This window comes from Epinephelus lanceolatus, chromosome 6 (assembly GCF_041903045.1).
Source record: "Epinephelus lanceolatus isolate andai-2023 chromosome 6, ASM4190304v1, whole genome shotgun sequence".
Lineage (NCBI taxonomy): Eukaryota > Metazoa > Chordata > Actinopteri > Perciformes > Serranidae > Epinephelus > Epinephelus lanceolatus.
Window position 1 is genome coordinate 14,090,825 of NC_135739.1, and position 16,602 is coordinate 14,107,426.

At 41.2% G+C, this 16,602-nt stretch overlaps 1 protein-coding gene across 1 annotated transcript in view; it reads left to right on the forward strand.

The window, feature by feature from the left end:
• Window positions 1–16,602, forward strand: part of unc13a (unc-13 homolog A (C. elegans)) — a 70,760-nt gene that overhangs the window by 31,684 nt on the left and 22,474 nt on the right. The window contains exons 20-33 of the mRNA XM_078168680.1: window positions 2,832–2,995; window positions 3,086–3,239; window positions 4,405–4,473; window positions 4,833–4,922; window positions 5,161–5,295; window positions 10,381–10,514; window positions 10,690–10,775; window positions 13,503–13,629; window positions 13,727–13,823; window positions 14,623–14,766; window positions 14,885–14,962; window positions 15,184–15,261; window positions 15,871–15,959; window positions 16,078–16,224. Of these exons, the coding sequence (XP_078024806.1) occupies window positions 2,832–2,995; window positions 3,086–3,239; window positions 4,405–4,473; window positions 4,833–4,922; window positions 5,161–5,295; window positions 10,381–10,514; window positions 10,690–10,775; window positions 13,503–13,629; window positions 13,727–13,823; window positions 14,623–14,766; window positions 14,885–14,962; window positions 15,184–15,261; window positions 15,871–15,959; window positions 16,078–16,224 (1,592 nt within the window). The remainder of the gene's footprint in view (window positions 1–2,831; window positions 2,996–3,085; window positions 3,240–4,404; window positions 4,474–4,832; window positions 4,923–5,160; window positions 5,296–10,380; window positions 10,515–10,689; window positions 10,776–13,502; window positions 13,630–13,726; window positions 13,824–14,622; window positions 14,767–14,884; window positions 14,963–15,183; window positions 15,262–15,870; window positions 15,960–16,077; window positions 16,225–16,602) is intronic.

Consider the following 16,602-nt stretch of genomic DNA (forward strand, 5'->3'; position numbering starts at 1 on the left):
CTTAAGTTAATACTCCATGAAGTTTGCTTTGCTCTCACAACGTAAAGACCACTTCCAACAGCAAAGACATTCAATTCAATTCAATTCAATTTTATTTATAAAGCCCAATATCACAAATCACAATTTGCCTCACAGGGCTTTACAGCATACGACATCCCTCTGTCCTTAAGACCCTCACAGCGGATAAGGAAAAACTCCCCAAAAAAAAAACCTTTAACGGGGAAAAAAAACGGTAGAAACCTCAGGAAGAGCAACTGGGGAGGGATCCCTCTTCCAGGACGGACAGACGTGCAATAGATGTCGTACAGAACAGATCAGCATAATAAATTAACAGTAATCCATATGACACAATGAGACAGAGAGAGAGAGAGAGAGAGAGAGAGAGAGAGATGCAGGTAATGACAGTAGGTTACAACAACATTAATGAAAGTAATAATATTATAGTTATAGTTCTGGCTACTGTGGTACAATATGTTGAAAGTATGTATTAATATCTGGCAGTATACATGTGTGACAATAGTCATATGTGTATAATAACAGTAGAAGTATGACTAATGACTAATGATGGCAGCAGCAGCAGGAGGCATCTGGCAGGACCACGGCAGCAGCACAACCACACACGTCACACTGTCCAGGCACCGCTGCGGTATGAGTTAATCTGAGAGACAGTGGAGCACAAAGGCTCCGGAGAAGAAGCCGAGTTAGTGACATCCAGAATGGCCGAGTTAGCAAGATGCAGTAATAGGATGAGAGTGAGAGAGAGAGAGAGAGAGAGAGAGAGAGAGAGAGAGAGAGAGAGGGAGAGAGAGGGAGCCCGGTGTATTATAGGGGGTCCTCCGGCAGACTAGGCCTAAGTCAGCCTAACTAGGGGCTGGTACAGGGCAAGCCTGAGCCAGCCCTAACTATAAGCTTTATCAAAGAGGAAAGTCTTAAGTCTAGTCTTAAATGTGGAGACGGTGTCTGCCTCCCGGACCGTAACAGGAAGATGATTCCACAGGAGAGGAGCCTGATAGCTGAAGGCTCTGGCTCCTGATCTGCTTTTGGAGACTTTAGGGACCACGAGTAACCCTGCGTTCTCAGAGCGCAGTGTTCTGGTGGGATAATATGGCACTATGAGCTCTCTAAGATATGACGGAGCTTGACCATTTAGAGCTTTATAAGTTAACAGTAGGATTTTAAATTCAATTCTGGATTTTACAGGGAGCCAGTGCAGAGAAGCTAAAACAGGAGAAATATAATCTCGTTTCTTAGTTCCTGTTAGTACACGAGCTGCTGCATTCTGAATTAGCTGGAGAGTTTTTAAGGACTTACTAGAGCTACCTGATAATAGAGAGTTACAGTAATCCAGCCTAGAGGTAACAAAAGCGTGGACCAATTTTTCTGCATCTTTTCGGGTCAGGATAGGCCTAATTTTCGCAATATTACGCAGATGAAAAAATGCAGTCCGTGAGGTTTGCTTTAAATGAGAATTAAAAGACAAATCTTGATCAAATATTACTCCGAGGTTTCTTACGGTAGTGCTAGAGGCCAGAGCAATGCCATCTGGAGAAACTATGTCATCAGATAAAGAGTCTCTGAGTTGTTTGGGGCCAAGAACAATAACTTCAGTTTTGTCTGAATTTAACATCAGGAAATTGGTGCTCATCCAATTTTTTATGTCTTTAAGGCAGTTATGGAGTTTAGTTAATTGATTACTTTCTTCTGGCTTCATCGATAAATACAACTGTGTATCATCCGCATAACAATGGAAATTTATAGAGTGATTTCTAATGATGTTACCTAAAGGAAGCATATATAGAGTAAATAGGATTGGTCCGAGCACAGAACCTTGCGGAACTCCAAAACAAACTTTGGTACGTAAGGATGATTCATTACGAACGTCAACAAATTGAAAACGATCAGATAAATAAGATTTAAACCAGCTTAGTGCTGAACCTTTGAGGCCAATTAAGTGATCCAGTCTCTGCAGTAGAATTTGATGGTCAATTGTGTCAAACACCGCACTAAGATCTAATAAAACAAGAACAGAGATGAGTCCTTTGTCTGAAGCAATCAGAAGGTCATTTGTAATTTTAACTAGAGCTGTCTCAGTGCTATGATGCACTCTAAATCCTGACTGAAATTCCTCAAATAAATTATTATCCTGGAGAAAATCACACAGCTGGTCTGCGACTACTTTCTCAAGGATCTTTGACATAAAGGGAAGATTAGATATTGGTCTGTAGTTGGCTAACACCTCTGGATCCAGGGTGGGCTTTTTTAGGAGAGGTTTAATTACAGCTACCTTAAAAGACTGTGGTACATAGCCTGTTAATAGGGATATATTGAGCATATCTAATATATGACAATATATGACATCAGACACATTTCTAGCCTGGCTCTGTGCGGAAGACTCTGCTGATTGATTGCAGTCCAATCACAGCCTTGTATGGAGTCATTACCCGGCCCATTACTCAACAGAGCATATTAGCTGAACCTTAACAGACAAATGACCACTGTTATTGCAGCACGTAAGTGGCCATAAACCACGTAGCCAACTTTTTACAGCAGCAAAACGCGTCATGGTTGAGTAGTCAAGACAGCACCACGTGTTGGCCTCGTAATGTTGTTTAATGGATATTTATGTAGCACGGCCATTTAAAGACAAACGGATCATAGGTTGTGATCTGCTGTGTTTTAGTACAATGAATGAAACATATGGAAACTTGATTACAACTGAGAGATGTGCAAATGCTGACAAAGCCACAGTCTCTGTTTTTCTCCCCTTCTTTTTTGTTTTTTTTTATACCTTTAAATCTCGTTCTAACTCTTTCCTATTTTCCTCTGTGTAGAACCTTTTCCACTATGTGACAGATATCCAGAACAACGGTGTGGTGAAGATCCCCGATGCCAAAGGGGATGACGCATGGAAGGTCTACTTTGAGGAGACGCCCCAGGAGATTGTAGATGAGTTTGCCATGCGTTACGGAGTGGAGTCCATCTACCAGGCCATGACGTACGTCACCGTCTGAAAGCCTGACTCTGTGTTTTTATTTATCAAGCTCTCTGTAAAGTATGTACTTACACATCTCTCCCTCTTTCACAGTCACTTTGCCTGCCTATCATCCAAGTACATGTGCCCAGGTGTGCCTGCAGTGATGAGTACCCTACTGGCTAACATCAATGCCTACTACGCTCACACCACCCAGGCAACAAACAACGTATCTGCCTCCGACCGCTTCGCTGCCTCTAACTTTGGAGTGAGTCGCTGCAGAAGCATTTAGCAAATCAATAAATGCTGTTACATTAATTAAATCCAACAATAAGGCTTGTACAAAAACTATAATATCATAATTTTCTTTAAAAAGTAGCGTGTGTCTGTGCTTCGCAAACAAAAGGCAACAACAACTTGAGGGAATTTCCTCAAATTTGGCACAAAAGTCCACTTGGATTTAACAAAGAACTGATTAGATGTTGTTGGTCAAAGGTCAAGGTCACTGTGACCTTGCATACATATTATTCTCATTAATGTGATACCTTAAGTTCTTCAGGGAGTTTCTTCAAATTTGGCACAAACATCTACTTGGACTCAATGGTGAACTAATAAGATTTTGGCTGTCTAAGGTCCAGGTCATTGCGACCTCATCTGTCCCTTTCACGTTAAAGAGATATCTCAAGGTCTTGAGAGAATTTCATTAAATTTGACACAATGTCCACTTGGACTCAACGGTGAACTGATTAGATGTTGTTGGTCAAAGGTCCAGGTCGTCTGTCTCTTCTCATTAATGTGTTATCTCAAGGTCTTGAGGGAATTCCTTCAACTTTGGCACAAACGTCCACTTGGAATTAACAATGAACTGATTAGATTTTGGTGGTCAAAGGTCCAGGTCACTTTGACCTCCCGTCTGTCTCATTTTCATGAACGCAATATCTCAAGAAGGCCTTCAAGAAATGTCTTCAATTTGGCACAAACATCCACTTGGACTCAACAATGAACTGATTAGATTTTGGTGGTCAAAGGTCAAGGTCACTGTTACCTCACAAAACATGTTTTCACCATAACTCAAGAATTCATACTAATTATGACAAATTTTCACACAAATTAAGATGAAGCGATGACATTTGATATCCAGAAGGTCAAAGGTCAACTTCAGTGTGACATCATACTGTTTTCTGGCCATTATCTATATAACTTATATCTTATAACTCAGGAACAAAAGGGGAGACATTGGGTCAGATAATGAATTGGTGACACTACTTTTGGGTGTCCACCTTAAAACTGTGGTGATTGTATAGATCATCTGTGCTGCCAGGTTGAAGATGTGTGTAAACATCTATATTTTATACAGTGCTTTTATATTTAAGCAGTGTGGTGTGTCTGCTATGTGTTTGGTAATGTTGAAATCTGTGTTGTGATTCCCACAGAAAGAGAGATTTGTCAAGCTTCTGGACCAGCTCCACAACTCCCTGCGCATTGACCTGTCCATGTACCGCGTAAGTTTGCCGTCCATCGTACTGTCTGCACTCACATATAAACCACTAACAGTGGCGAGATAGTCAAACTGCATGATAGAACATCAACAGCGAACCATCACTTCCCCTCTTTTTCTGTACTGTACTTCTCCCTTCCTTTTCTTTGCCAACTTTCTCTTTGTGAGAAAAACAAAGCAGGACGTGTTAATTAGACTGACAGCTCCTCTGAAACATGCACAGACACATTCAGGAAACACTGCACACCCACGCAGTAATAAGTGTTGCCTATGCTGAATCGTGCCGCACAAAACACACAGTGGACAAAGATGGATGTGATGTCATGTGTTGTGCCTCACTGTAATTTTTTTTTTTTTGTGCAGAACAATTTCCCTGCCAGCAGTCCCGAGAGGCTGCAGGACCTCAAGTCCACAGTGGACCTCCTCACCAGTATCACCTTCTTCAGAATGAAGGTACCAGCCCTTCCTTTTCTTCTGTATTTTATACGCTCCATCTACCCATCAGACTGTCATCTTGCTCAGTGTGTTACACCAACAGGATGTAATGGACTTCATCCACAACTTCCTCTTTACTCTAAATTGATTTCTCTTCTTGATAAAGATGAACACAAAGACAGTTCTCACATGCCATAATTTGACGAACTAATTTCAGTGCACTTGCCCACTTTAACAGTTTCTCTTTTGTGCTCAGGTCCAAGAGCTTCAGTCTCCTCCCAGAGCCAGCCAGGTAGTGAAGGACTGTGTCAAAGCTTGTCTCAACTCCACCTACGAGTACATCTTTAATAACTGTCATGAGCTGTACAGCCGCGAGTATCAGACAGACCCGGTAAGAAGCAGCAACTTACTGAATATCTGTGTAGGTGGGACTGAATGTCTGTCTCTCTCTTTCTCCCTCTCGAAATGTTCAAATTTCAGGTTGTTTTTTTTTTTTGGCATGACCATAATTGTCAGTTGCCAACAGTCATGTAATTATAATATTTCCAAGTGTAAGAAAATAAGAGACAAAAAATGTTTTTCTTTTTGCCAAGCTACATTGTCCTTGATATAAAAGAAGAAACTAAACGTAAAACATTTTTTTAAATGTATGTTTTCATTTCATTTTCATCAACTTGATATCTCAAAAACACCTTAGAAAAATTTCCTCAAATTTGGCACCAACGCTCACTTGGACTTAACAATGAACTGATTTGATGTTGGTGGTCAAAGGTCAAAGTCACTGTGACCTCGTCCGTCCCTTTCCCATGAACCTGATATCTTAAGAATGCCTCAAGAGAATTTCAACAAATTTGGCACAAACATCCTCTTGGACTCAGCGATGACCTGATTAGATTTTGGTGGTCAAAGGTCAAGGTCACAGTTACCTTGCGTCCATCTCATTCTCATGAACACAATATCTTAAGAACGCCTTGAGGGAATTTCTTCAAATTTGGCATAAACGTCCACTTGGACTCAACAATGAACTTATTAGGTGTTCGCGGTCAAAGATCCTTATTTATAGTCTTTTGCTACATGTTTCCAGTCTTGGGTGTCCAGTTTTTACATTTCAGCTTGTGACACCTGCTAGTGTAGATGTTTCTGGTTGTTGTGGACACTCCCTCTACTTAGGAGAGGCCACTGCTGGGCAGTTCATTCATTCATTACAAGGGTGACATTCACGTAGCATACATACATTGCTGAATCTCATACCTTCATTGTATACACGCCTTTTAAACTAGGGGCTACTGTTAAATAGTGCAAGGAAAGTGTCCCAGTGGTCTTCCAGACCCTTATTGAAGTCTTTCTTTTCTGCCAGTTCCATGTGTAGTAATTTCAGGTATTCCTTCAGCCAAGAGTCCCTTGTGAAGCAGGCTGCTTTACTCTCCTTCCAGATTAGAAGAATTAGTCTCTTAGTAAGGCAAGGCAAGGCAATTTTATTTATATAGCACCATTCATACACAAGGCAATTCAATGTGCTTTACAAGAGAAATACATTAAAATAAAACATTAAAGGAACAATAAAATTGTGTAGATAAGCAACCCAGTGTCTACAGGTGCTCGACAGTTACTCCGACATTATTGTCCAACCTCAGGCCCAGCAAGCATACTTTGGGGCACACTGGGAAACTGACATTGAAAAACTCTGACATAAGAGATATCACTACTAACCAGAGTGTTTTAACAGCTGGACAGTCGCAGAGTAAGTGAATTAAAGTAGCTCAGTTGCAACAATTATGCCAGCAGAAATCTTGATGTTTGTCATCCATCTTGGATAATCTATCAGGAGTAATATATATGCTCTGCACAGAATCTTATATTGTATAATCCTAAATCTCACACATTTAGAAGATCTCAAAGCCGACCTCCAAGTTATGTTCCACTGGGACGCAGTCAGAGATGTATTTAGGTCATACTCCCAAGCCAGCTGGACAGAAAAATATACATTAAGGGCCGTATGGACATTAAATTATAGATATCTGAGACCACACCTCTTGCCAGACTTGCCTTCTTTAGAAGCTGACCCACTCTGGACACGACCCACCCTCTCCCTCTTCACATCTTATTTAAATAGAAGATAATTGAGCATATGTTTAGAAGTGAGTCCAAGTGGCCAAACTGATTTTTAAGTTGTTGAAATGGTAACATATTTCGCCCACATTAGGTATGTAAATTTATCTGTGAGTGCCGGTGTTCTGTTTGTTTTTGGATCCTTGGGACTCAAGTAAACAAATAAGGGTAGCCTATATTTGATTTAATTTCTTTATTTAAGTGTCATGCTTCAAAGAAGCCCAGCCCTTATGGGCTTATAAGACACTTTATCTCAAAAACAGAAACAATGATCAAACATACAAGTTGGAAACAACCAAGATACACAACAAATGTACAATAATAGAACGTAGAACGTAAACACAACAGTCCTCATGATTAGGACAGTGAACCCTAATCTAATCCATTGATATATCTCACTTAAAGAGCAAGGATTGCCTTCTGTTCCAGGCTTTGAAAATAAAATTAGCAGTCTTAAAAACCTCAGTCTTAAATAACCACTTCAACTTCTGACCATCATCTGCCCAAAATAAATCAGCTTTTTGTTTTTGCATTTCAGTTTTGCATTACAATTGAGACTCTCCATCTCTTCTTCTACCCCTCTCTTCGTTATCATAAAATCAAGGATTAACATACATGAATTATTTGTCGTAGGTGTCCATTGATTGATGTACTTCTCTTTTTCTTTGGCTGTAATTTGTTTCACTGTCTCAGAAGGAACAAGCAGCATAAATAACTGCCAAACTCCAAACTCACTGAAAGACCTGATTTACTAATCATTTAAAAACTGGCCAGCCGTTTTCTTCATAAATAACTATTACAAGGAGTAATTAAAATGTTATCTCCTTTGCTTTATTTCTGGGTTTTTGTACTGTGCTGGAATTACATTGAGTGCGTGCTCGCATGTGTCGTGCATCTGTGTGTGGTGAGTCCCCATTATCCTCTCAGTCTGGGCAGGCCAGGCTCTCCCATCCATCACTCCTGCATCGGATTTCAACAGTTATTTCTAGAACTTGCTTTGAGTCCTCATTAAAGCGCCAGCTCCATTCAGACTCCCTCGTGAATTTCAAATAAGCATTTTTCCCTTTGAATAAAACATTTCATCCTAAGGGACGTTGCTATATTTTGTTGAAATCTCTGCAAGATCATTCTTCACTCTTCAGCCCCTGCAGTGTTCGGCTTAGTTTTTTTTTCTCCCAGCGCATCTGCAGCTATTTCAAAGAAGTCGTCCAGACAGTTGACATTCTGAGTGTTTAAAGCTGTTTGAACAGCAAATGCTGAATATGTATGAGTTGTTGAGTTAACAACACAGGCAAGGTTTCCCTCCAAAAAGTCTGTCTCTGTCAGACAATCTAAAATACCAGTAGTAAAATTCACATTAAGAGTACTAAATGTATGTTAAATCTCAATCTCCCATTGGTTATATTATCCACAGGGTTCCTTGGAAAGTTATGAAATGACAAAGACTGCTCTCCAGAATGTTTTGGAGAAGTTTTGAGTATACATTGTTTTAAATATTGTTAAAGATATGTTCATAAAAATCTCAAAACATCTGTAGCGTATCAGGTGATATATGTAGGCCAACCAGCATTGCATCATCACAGAGGCCACAAAAAAGGAAGATGCAGAGAGGCTGTTGTGTGGCAGATGAACCAAGGCTTTCACACTGAGATTTGAGCCACATAAGATACTAAATCTTCACTGTCAGTGTGGTAAATGGCTTAATGATTCTGGTGACAGTTACTACTGATGGATCTAGCTTGAGTGGGAGGCTGCTGTAGTACAGTCATACAGTATAGTATCAGCAGACTGTCGTCTCCAACTAAATCTCAGCCTATAGATCAAACAGTCGGCTATTAACAGGTTGGTTATTGAGAGACAACACTGAGCCTAATGATACTATGTGATTCAATCAAATACACGTTTGATTGAATCACCAGGTAATATGTTTCGGGTAAGCAATATCCAGTCAGTGTGTTAGGTCGTTGATCCACTTGGATGGCTCATGCAAGGTCGCGGAACAGTTATTAGACATGTCCATAAAACAAACATTTCTTTCACAAGAAATAAATGCATACAGACTTGTCAAAAGTTTAATCCTAACACACATCAAAGTGAATTGACATCTGCAGAGTTTTCTATCCCCCCCAAAATAGGCGTGGCCCTGACGTTTTTTCATTCTATTGAGTGCATCAGGGACGACGTTTTTCTAGGCTCATGCAGGAGTTCCGTCCCCCTTGTTCTCTTGACAAAGTCCGATGGGATTTTTCCAATTGGACTTTGACTTATTGCAGAAAATAAGCTCTGTTTACAAGACTAAAATCTAGGTCAGATTCTTGATATACAGAGCGAGTCCCCAGTCACATATACTGTATGTGAGCACTTGGATTCATTGCATGCAAATCGGGGAGCTATCTGGCTGTCTGGGAAACCTGGAAAAGCTGGCTTGGGTTTTCACATGACTTGCAGGAATAAAGTTAGTAGTAGGGCTGCAGCGATATACCAGTTTCAAGGTATACAGTGATGTAGAAGTTAACAGTTATCTTCATTAATCTTCACAGATGAACACTCCTTTATCATTTTGAAAGCGTAAATGCAGTCTTCAAAAGTAAAAAGCTAACGTCAAGCTGTAAATGAACTACACCCAGGTTGCAAGACTTCAGCATCGCTACCAAAAGGCTATAAAGCTGTGTTTGACCATCAATTAGCCTCCTCTTAGCAACCAGACTTCAAAGTTCACGAGTGGGACATTTACTGACGTGTTTTATGTCATATAACAAAACTTGACAGTCTCTTAAGCTTGTGTTAACCACAGACCATATTTCAGGCATCTAACCAAAAGTCCATTCAAGAAAACGCATTGACTTTTAGATAGGTGAACACTGGGATTGAAAAGATGCTGACTCATTTCCAGGTTTAAGGACTGATTCCTGCAGCACTCTATTGGCATATGCAGCTACTTAGCAGCGGGGATGTCTAATGAGTGAGTCATGGTAGCAAGCGCTAGCAGTTTGTATCCACAAATGCCTGGGAAGTGAGTGTTTAATAATGTATCACTATATGGCTTTTACATTTTAAACAACTTAAATAAAGTCACGGGAATGGGGTAAAATATTGTGGAAAAGTAATAGAAAAATTTGGAAAATTCATTGGTAAGAATGTGTGGGGACCCTGCGTCCAACATGTCGGTAAAGTGTGCAGTATGGCCTAAAATGCATATCATGATGATGATGAACCGATATGGTCTGCACTTTGCAGGTTGCCAGTTGTTTCCAGGGGTGCAGATTTTTCTGTCAAACACTGGACAAAGTAATCGCAGGTTAAATTCCTCCCAAAAAGGTCTGTATAGAGCTTTATTGTGACTCTAGTTATGTCACTGCTGTTCCAGGCCAAACAGGGTGCTGTGCCTCCAGAGGAGCAGGGACCCAGCATCAAGAATCTGGACTTCTGGTCCAAACTCATCACACTTATCGTCTCCATTATTGAGGAGGACAAGAACTCCTACACTCCCTGCCTAAACCAGTGAGTGCTCATACTCCCCCTATATGTATTCTCTTCTTTATCCCAAATTTGATCACATTTCCTTCTCTATCTCTTCTCCAGAGATACTCCTGCACTCTTATCTGCTTTAGTTTTATATACCTTCTCTCTCTAAGTGCATTTACAGTAAGCCTCTCTCCTTTTCTCCTCCATCAAGATTTCCCCAGGAGCTCAACGTGGGTAAAATCAGCGCTGAAGTGATGTGGAACCTGTTTGCTCAGGATATGAAGTATGCAATGGAGGGTGAGTGCAAGTCAATGGTGAACTGACCGAGCCTTGTCAAAGCACTGAAGACTCATGAGATAAATGTAGCCGCTAACTGCGAAGTTGTGGTTTAGGCACTATTGTCACTAATGACCAAATACACACAGACACAGGGAAGAGTATGAGGAGGGTTAGCTGTAATGATATATAGTTGTTTTCATTGTTTTAGTAGTAAACATGGTAGAAATAGGATATATTAATGGCCATTGGACTGTACTTTCATCAATTTCGATTAAACTTTGTCAGACTACAGGATTTTACAGTGACTGAACAATCACTTTGAATGTACATCCTAATATGTGGTGAGCCACAACAGCCAAAAGTTTTGGAGGACTGTCTGTCAAATTTTGTGTCAATTTGTCAAATGGATGAGGAGATCCGCTTGTTTGCCCTGATGGCACTCCTTATTTGTCAAAGGGAAACTTAAGTGTTCCAATGTTTTTGTGTGATAACGTTATCTGATAACATTAAGGAAAGGATCCCTGCAGAGATAGACCTTGCTGTTGGAGAGTAAGATCCTTTTTGTTTAAAGCCTCAGTGTGTAAAAATGGTGAGTAACAGTGACATCAGCGGTCAAATTCTAGATTGCAGCGCTCACTCGCGCTCACTCACTCACCCCTCCCGTTGGGTAAGTGACAGTGGCCTCGTAGGACAAAAAGCCTTGCGCAGACAGCAGAATTTTTCAGGAGTATCTAGCAACGAGGTGAATATTTATTTAGGAATCTAAACCATGTTACGATATGTTACAGCTTACCAGTGAGATATAGGTTATCTGTGAGATATATGTTAGGAGTGTTTTATTTCTAATTGTTTTGGTAACATGAGCATTAGCACAGTAATGCTAAAATAACACGTTTTATGTGATAGTCACGGCACAGTGCGGCAAATATAGGTTGGTACGATTATAATATATGCATCTCCAGAGTGTTTTTCCACAGGACACAGGGAGATGAGGAAGAGGGAGAGGGAGAGGAGGAAGACCAGGGAGAGGAAGGGGCGAGAGGGTAGAGGCGGTGCAGGAATGGCCAGGCGAAGAGGTGTGTCTCGGCTACCCAGAGGGAAGAGGAGGAGTAGAAGGGTGGCAGCCTTCGCAGCAGCGCAAGAGGAATCAACACATTAGGCTGTAGGCTAGGCTAACCATTTAGCTGTAGCTCTGGGATAACGTTAGCCAAGGCTAGGATAACGTTAGCACGTAAACATAGCCGTCACTCAAACTTAGACGAGAGGGAAAAGTAGTTGCAAACATGAAGCTAAAATGATTTTAAAATATCAGATTGAATTACCTGTCTAACAGAAAGCAGGCAACCTCCGCATTCCTTGTGAAATCCTTCTCCTTCACCTGGAATAAGCAACGTCGATATTCACTCGCATTTTGTCCCGTCCTCGCTTAACTGATCTTTTTCTTTTATTTGGTAGCGTGGTTTCCCTCTTATGGGGCAAAACATATGCGTGGTCCTCCATTTAAAGTGCGACAGAATCATAAAAGTACAAAGCAGGTTCACGCAGAAGCGCCCTGGATTGATCTTCACCTTCTCTGTCTCCAGTGACGGCAAGTTCTAGGTAAACGCGAAAGGCGAAGCGCGTATATCCCTTTCGGCTACTGTATTCAAATATGGCGACGCAAGAGGGCAGCCTCCAGCAGACCGCGCCCTGCCTGTGTATATATATAGAGAAATCATTCTGAGCCTATGAGAAAGCTTCCATTTGTATGTGAATTGCTTTACACTTTAGTAAATATATATTTATGAAAGCAATAGTCGATATTTGCTAATAAACAACCACGTAAATTACACATTGTAACTTTAACTGTTTCAAAGTTGCTATTGCCAAACCCACCAGACTCCATTTAAATAAACAGTAATTTAAGCCTGTGCAGAGTCAGCATATTTTCACATCTAACTGGGTGAATTAAGGGCTTAAGATGATAAAATTACTGTTTATTTAAATGAAGTCTGGTGGCGTTGGCGATAGTGATTTTGGAGTTGTTTCTGGTTGACACTCTTTAAGAAAAAGGTCTGTCTCTGTAGAAATCCTTCCCATAATGCTGTCAAACAACAAGCACTTTTAGTAGGTTTAAATTGACAGGATTAAAATGCAGTCTGTTACACAGCTGCTGACTAGACCAGTTTCAAAAATAGTTGTTCCCATTAGTCACCTAGACAGAAACACCTAGGAAAATAGGGTCCAGGTTGAAAATTCCAGTTACCGTTTAAGCTTCATACTGACAGTAGCTGATGAACTGCTCTTCGTCATCTGTTGCACGAGAACGCAAAGTATCATGCTGATTGTACACAGATCTGAGTTATGGTTTAGTTTGAAGCCCAAGCACATAGCCAACAGATATCAGACTGCTGTTTTCCATCTCCTGTAATTCAATAAAAGGTTACAAAATGGATCCCAAACGTCCGTGTTCACATGCAAAGTTTGGTTCTGATAAATGAAAAACTTCTGAAGACGTTTTCCCAAATTAAACAAAGCCTGAAAGGTCATACAAAATTCAAATCTAATATTTGATTTATTTAATAAAGTTGGTGTGATTGGTCCTCTATTTGTAATCTTGATCATCTTGAGATGGGCTGTGGTCTGTGAGGATGTTTGCTCGACTGTGGGTCACTGCCTCTGTGGAAATTGCAGGTAGCTTAAACGCCAGGAGAGATTTGCTGTTTTTACTCAGCGTGCATTTGTCCACTTTATTCTTTCTCTTAGAACATGAAAAAAATCGCTTGTGCAAGAGTGCGGATTACATGAACCTGCACTTCAAGGTCAAGTGGCTGTACAACGAGTACTGCAAAGACCTGCCCTTCTTCAAGAGCAGAGTGCCTGAATATCCTGCGTGAGTAGCATCTTCTACTGAAAACAGAAAGTAAAAGTAAAGCAATAGAAATCTTCATCTTGTTTGTAGATGCAAATATATTTTCTGCTCTCCGTAGGTGGTTTGAGCCATTTGTCATTCAGTGGCTGGACGAAAATGAGGAGGTGTCTCGGGACTTTCTGCACGGCGCTTTGGAGAGAGACAAAAAAGATGGGGTAAAAGTTTCCAGCTCTTCTTCTTCTTATCTTCCCTTCACTCCTCTGGAAGCGCTGAGTCGCTGTTGTTGTTCAGGCAGAATTACTGTAATCCATCCTTTGTACTTCCTCTGTCACACTCAAAGTTATCAGCCAAAGTTTCATCCTCCCTCCACGCTCTGCCTCCCACACTTCCCCGTGCCTCTCCTGCACTCTTCAAAGCCAACAATAGCAGCATGGACACAGCAGCGCAGACGTGGACTCAAAGCGGAGGGTGCGTTAGGACTAAGAGGATGTGCTTCATTGTATAAAGCGACTCTTTGGAAGTTTAAAGAAGCGTGGCTGAGACGTGCATGTACTTACGGAGGGAGACAACTCTGTGACAGCAGGATATTGTAAATTAATGGCCTTATTCCAGAGTTTTGACGGCAGGAAAGCCGCCCTCACCTCATTACCCAGACTCCCCAGAGGAGCACCTACACACTCACCTCTAGCCAATTAGGACCAGGCGCCAGCCAGCAGCCAATTACAAGGAGACGGACAGGAGCTCCCACCTGTCACTGGATGGCTGTACGGCTGGTTGGCTCTAGGGAGTCTGAGGCACAGCACATGTGGTCAAAGACATCAAGGTTCAGTTTAAAATAGCGTCTAATGGTCTGTCTATATGGTCTCATGTTCCCACAGGTCACATCTTGCTAGCCTCCCTCCAGTCACAGCTTCTCACCTGCTACTCCTACTAATCCGTTATCACTTATTCCTTTCCCCCTATTATTCTCTTCCTAGTTTTTAATCTTTTCACACACCTTTATCTGCCCAACAGTTCCAGGTCACATCAGAACATGCTCTGTTCTCCTGTTCGGTGGTGGACGTGTTTTCTCAGCTCAACCAGAGCTTTGAGATCATCAGGAAGTTAGAGTGTCCGGATCCGCAGATTGTAGGACACTACATGAAGCGATTTGCAAAGGTAGATGTAGTTAAATTTGAAGTCATGGGAAGTCAAATCATACCTTACAAAGTTACCATGTTTTTTAGTATAGCCTGATGATTGATGACCTGTTGCTCTTTCTTGTTTTCCTCTTCAGACCATCAGCAATGTGCTTCTGTCCTACGCTGATATCATCTCCAGGTTGTTCGCCAACTATGTCACCATGGAGAAAGTGGTGAGTGGTCAAAGACTTGATGGTCCTGTGGGGATTTTCACAGAGGAGTCAGCTTGGTCCATTCTTGATACAAATAACATTTGAGTTTTGGTTTCACACTGTTAATGTGTTAATTATGTCTGCAAACAGAACTCTCCTGTAGCTTTGTGGTTGTTGTAAGAACGATGTCTTTGAATCCAGTGGAAACATGAAGGCTGATCTGTTTGTCTTTCTGTCCTCAGCCCTGCATCCTGATCAACAACATCCAACAGCTGAGAGTTCAGCTGGAGAAGATGTTTGAAGCCATGGGTGGAAAAGATGTGAGTGATTTCTCTTTTTTTTTTGTCCTCTCTTGAGTTCCAACTCCCAGCCAGTATCATTCACCTGCTTAGCTTTGAGTGTATATGTTAGTGTTTGGTCACAGTTGCCTTGCCCAAACAGTCTTTTTTTAAAGGTAAACAAAACTCCCTCTGCACAGCCGATATAGGGGATCAGGTGTTGGTCGATCGCAGGAATGTCTTAAGTAACATATCAAAAATAGACGACTGCACACTGAATACACTTTTTTCTTTTTTCTTTTAGTGCTTTAACAGATTGCCAAATCTGTTAAAGCACTAAAAGAAAGAAAAAAAATGAAGTGAAGTGACTGACAATCAAGCCACGTGAGTCATGTGTATTAGTCACACCTGTGAATGTTCAGGTAATTGTAATGAGTGAACCTGAAGAAGCCACAGACGAAAAGCGTTGTTCGCTCAATAAATTCACAGTAAAGTCTATTCAGTGTGCAGTCGTCTATTTTTTATAAGTCTTTTTTTAAATTTTGCTCAGGGTCTTTTTATTGGTATTTAAAGTCATACAAAATGCAAAAAATCACAGATACAGTTGGATAAATACAAAATATACAAAATGTTTTCATGCATGTACTTTAGCTGTGTGTGGAGGCCAGTGACATCCTGAAGGACCTGCAGGTTAAGCTCAACAATGTCATGGATGATCTCAGCAGGGTCTTTGCTGTCAGGTAGAAACACACTCAAACACAAAGTCATTCACACATAAGTCTGAGATGAATGTGATGTACACTAAACAGATCGACAGTGCAGACTTCATCAAAAGCCTCTCCTTCTTTTCCTCTGTAGTTTCCAGCCTCACATAGAGGAGAATGTGAAGCAGATGGGAGACATCTTGGCTCAAGTGAAGGGAACGTCAAATGTGGGAAATGCCAGCAGCGTGGCGCAGGATGCTGACAATGTCCTGCAGCCCATCATGGAGTTCCTGGACAGCAAGTAAGGCAGTCTGCCACTTGGGGGTCTAAGCCCCTTTTACGCATTCAGTCTATCTCTGAAATGTCCAGGAACATTTCCTGCATTTGGTCATGTGGTAATGGGAGCAGGGATTGATATTCAGGGGAATTTCCTACCTCAAGACCTAGTAACATTTCAGGGAAAATGCCAGAGACCCAAACTGTTTTTTGTGCAAGGCTGTAACCATGTCTATATCTGCTGTAAAGTTAGGCATTTTACCTCGGGGGGGTCTTTGGAGGCTGATTTGCTTTCAGAGTTGCTGCTTGGTTTTGTATTATGTTGGACTAAGAGTCTCATCCTACTCTCCAATGTGCTATGTGTGAGCTCAGTCCTGCGTGTTCTTTAATGAAGCAATAGGAG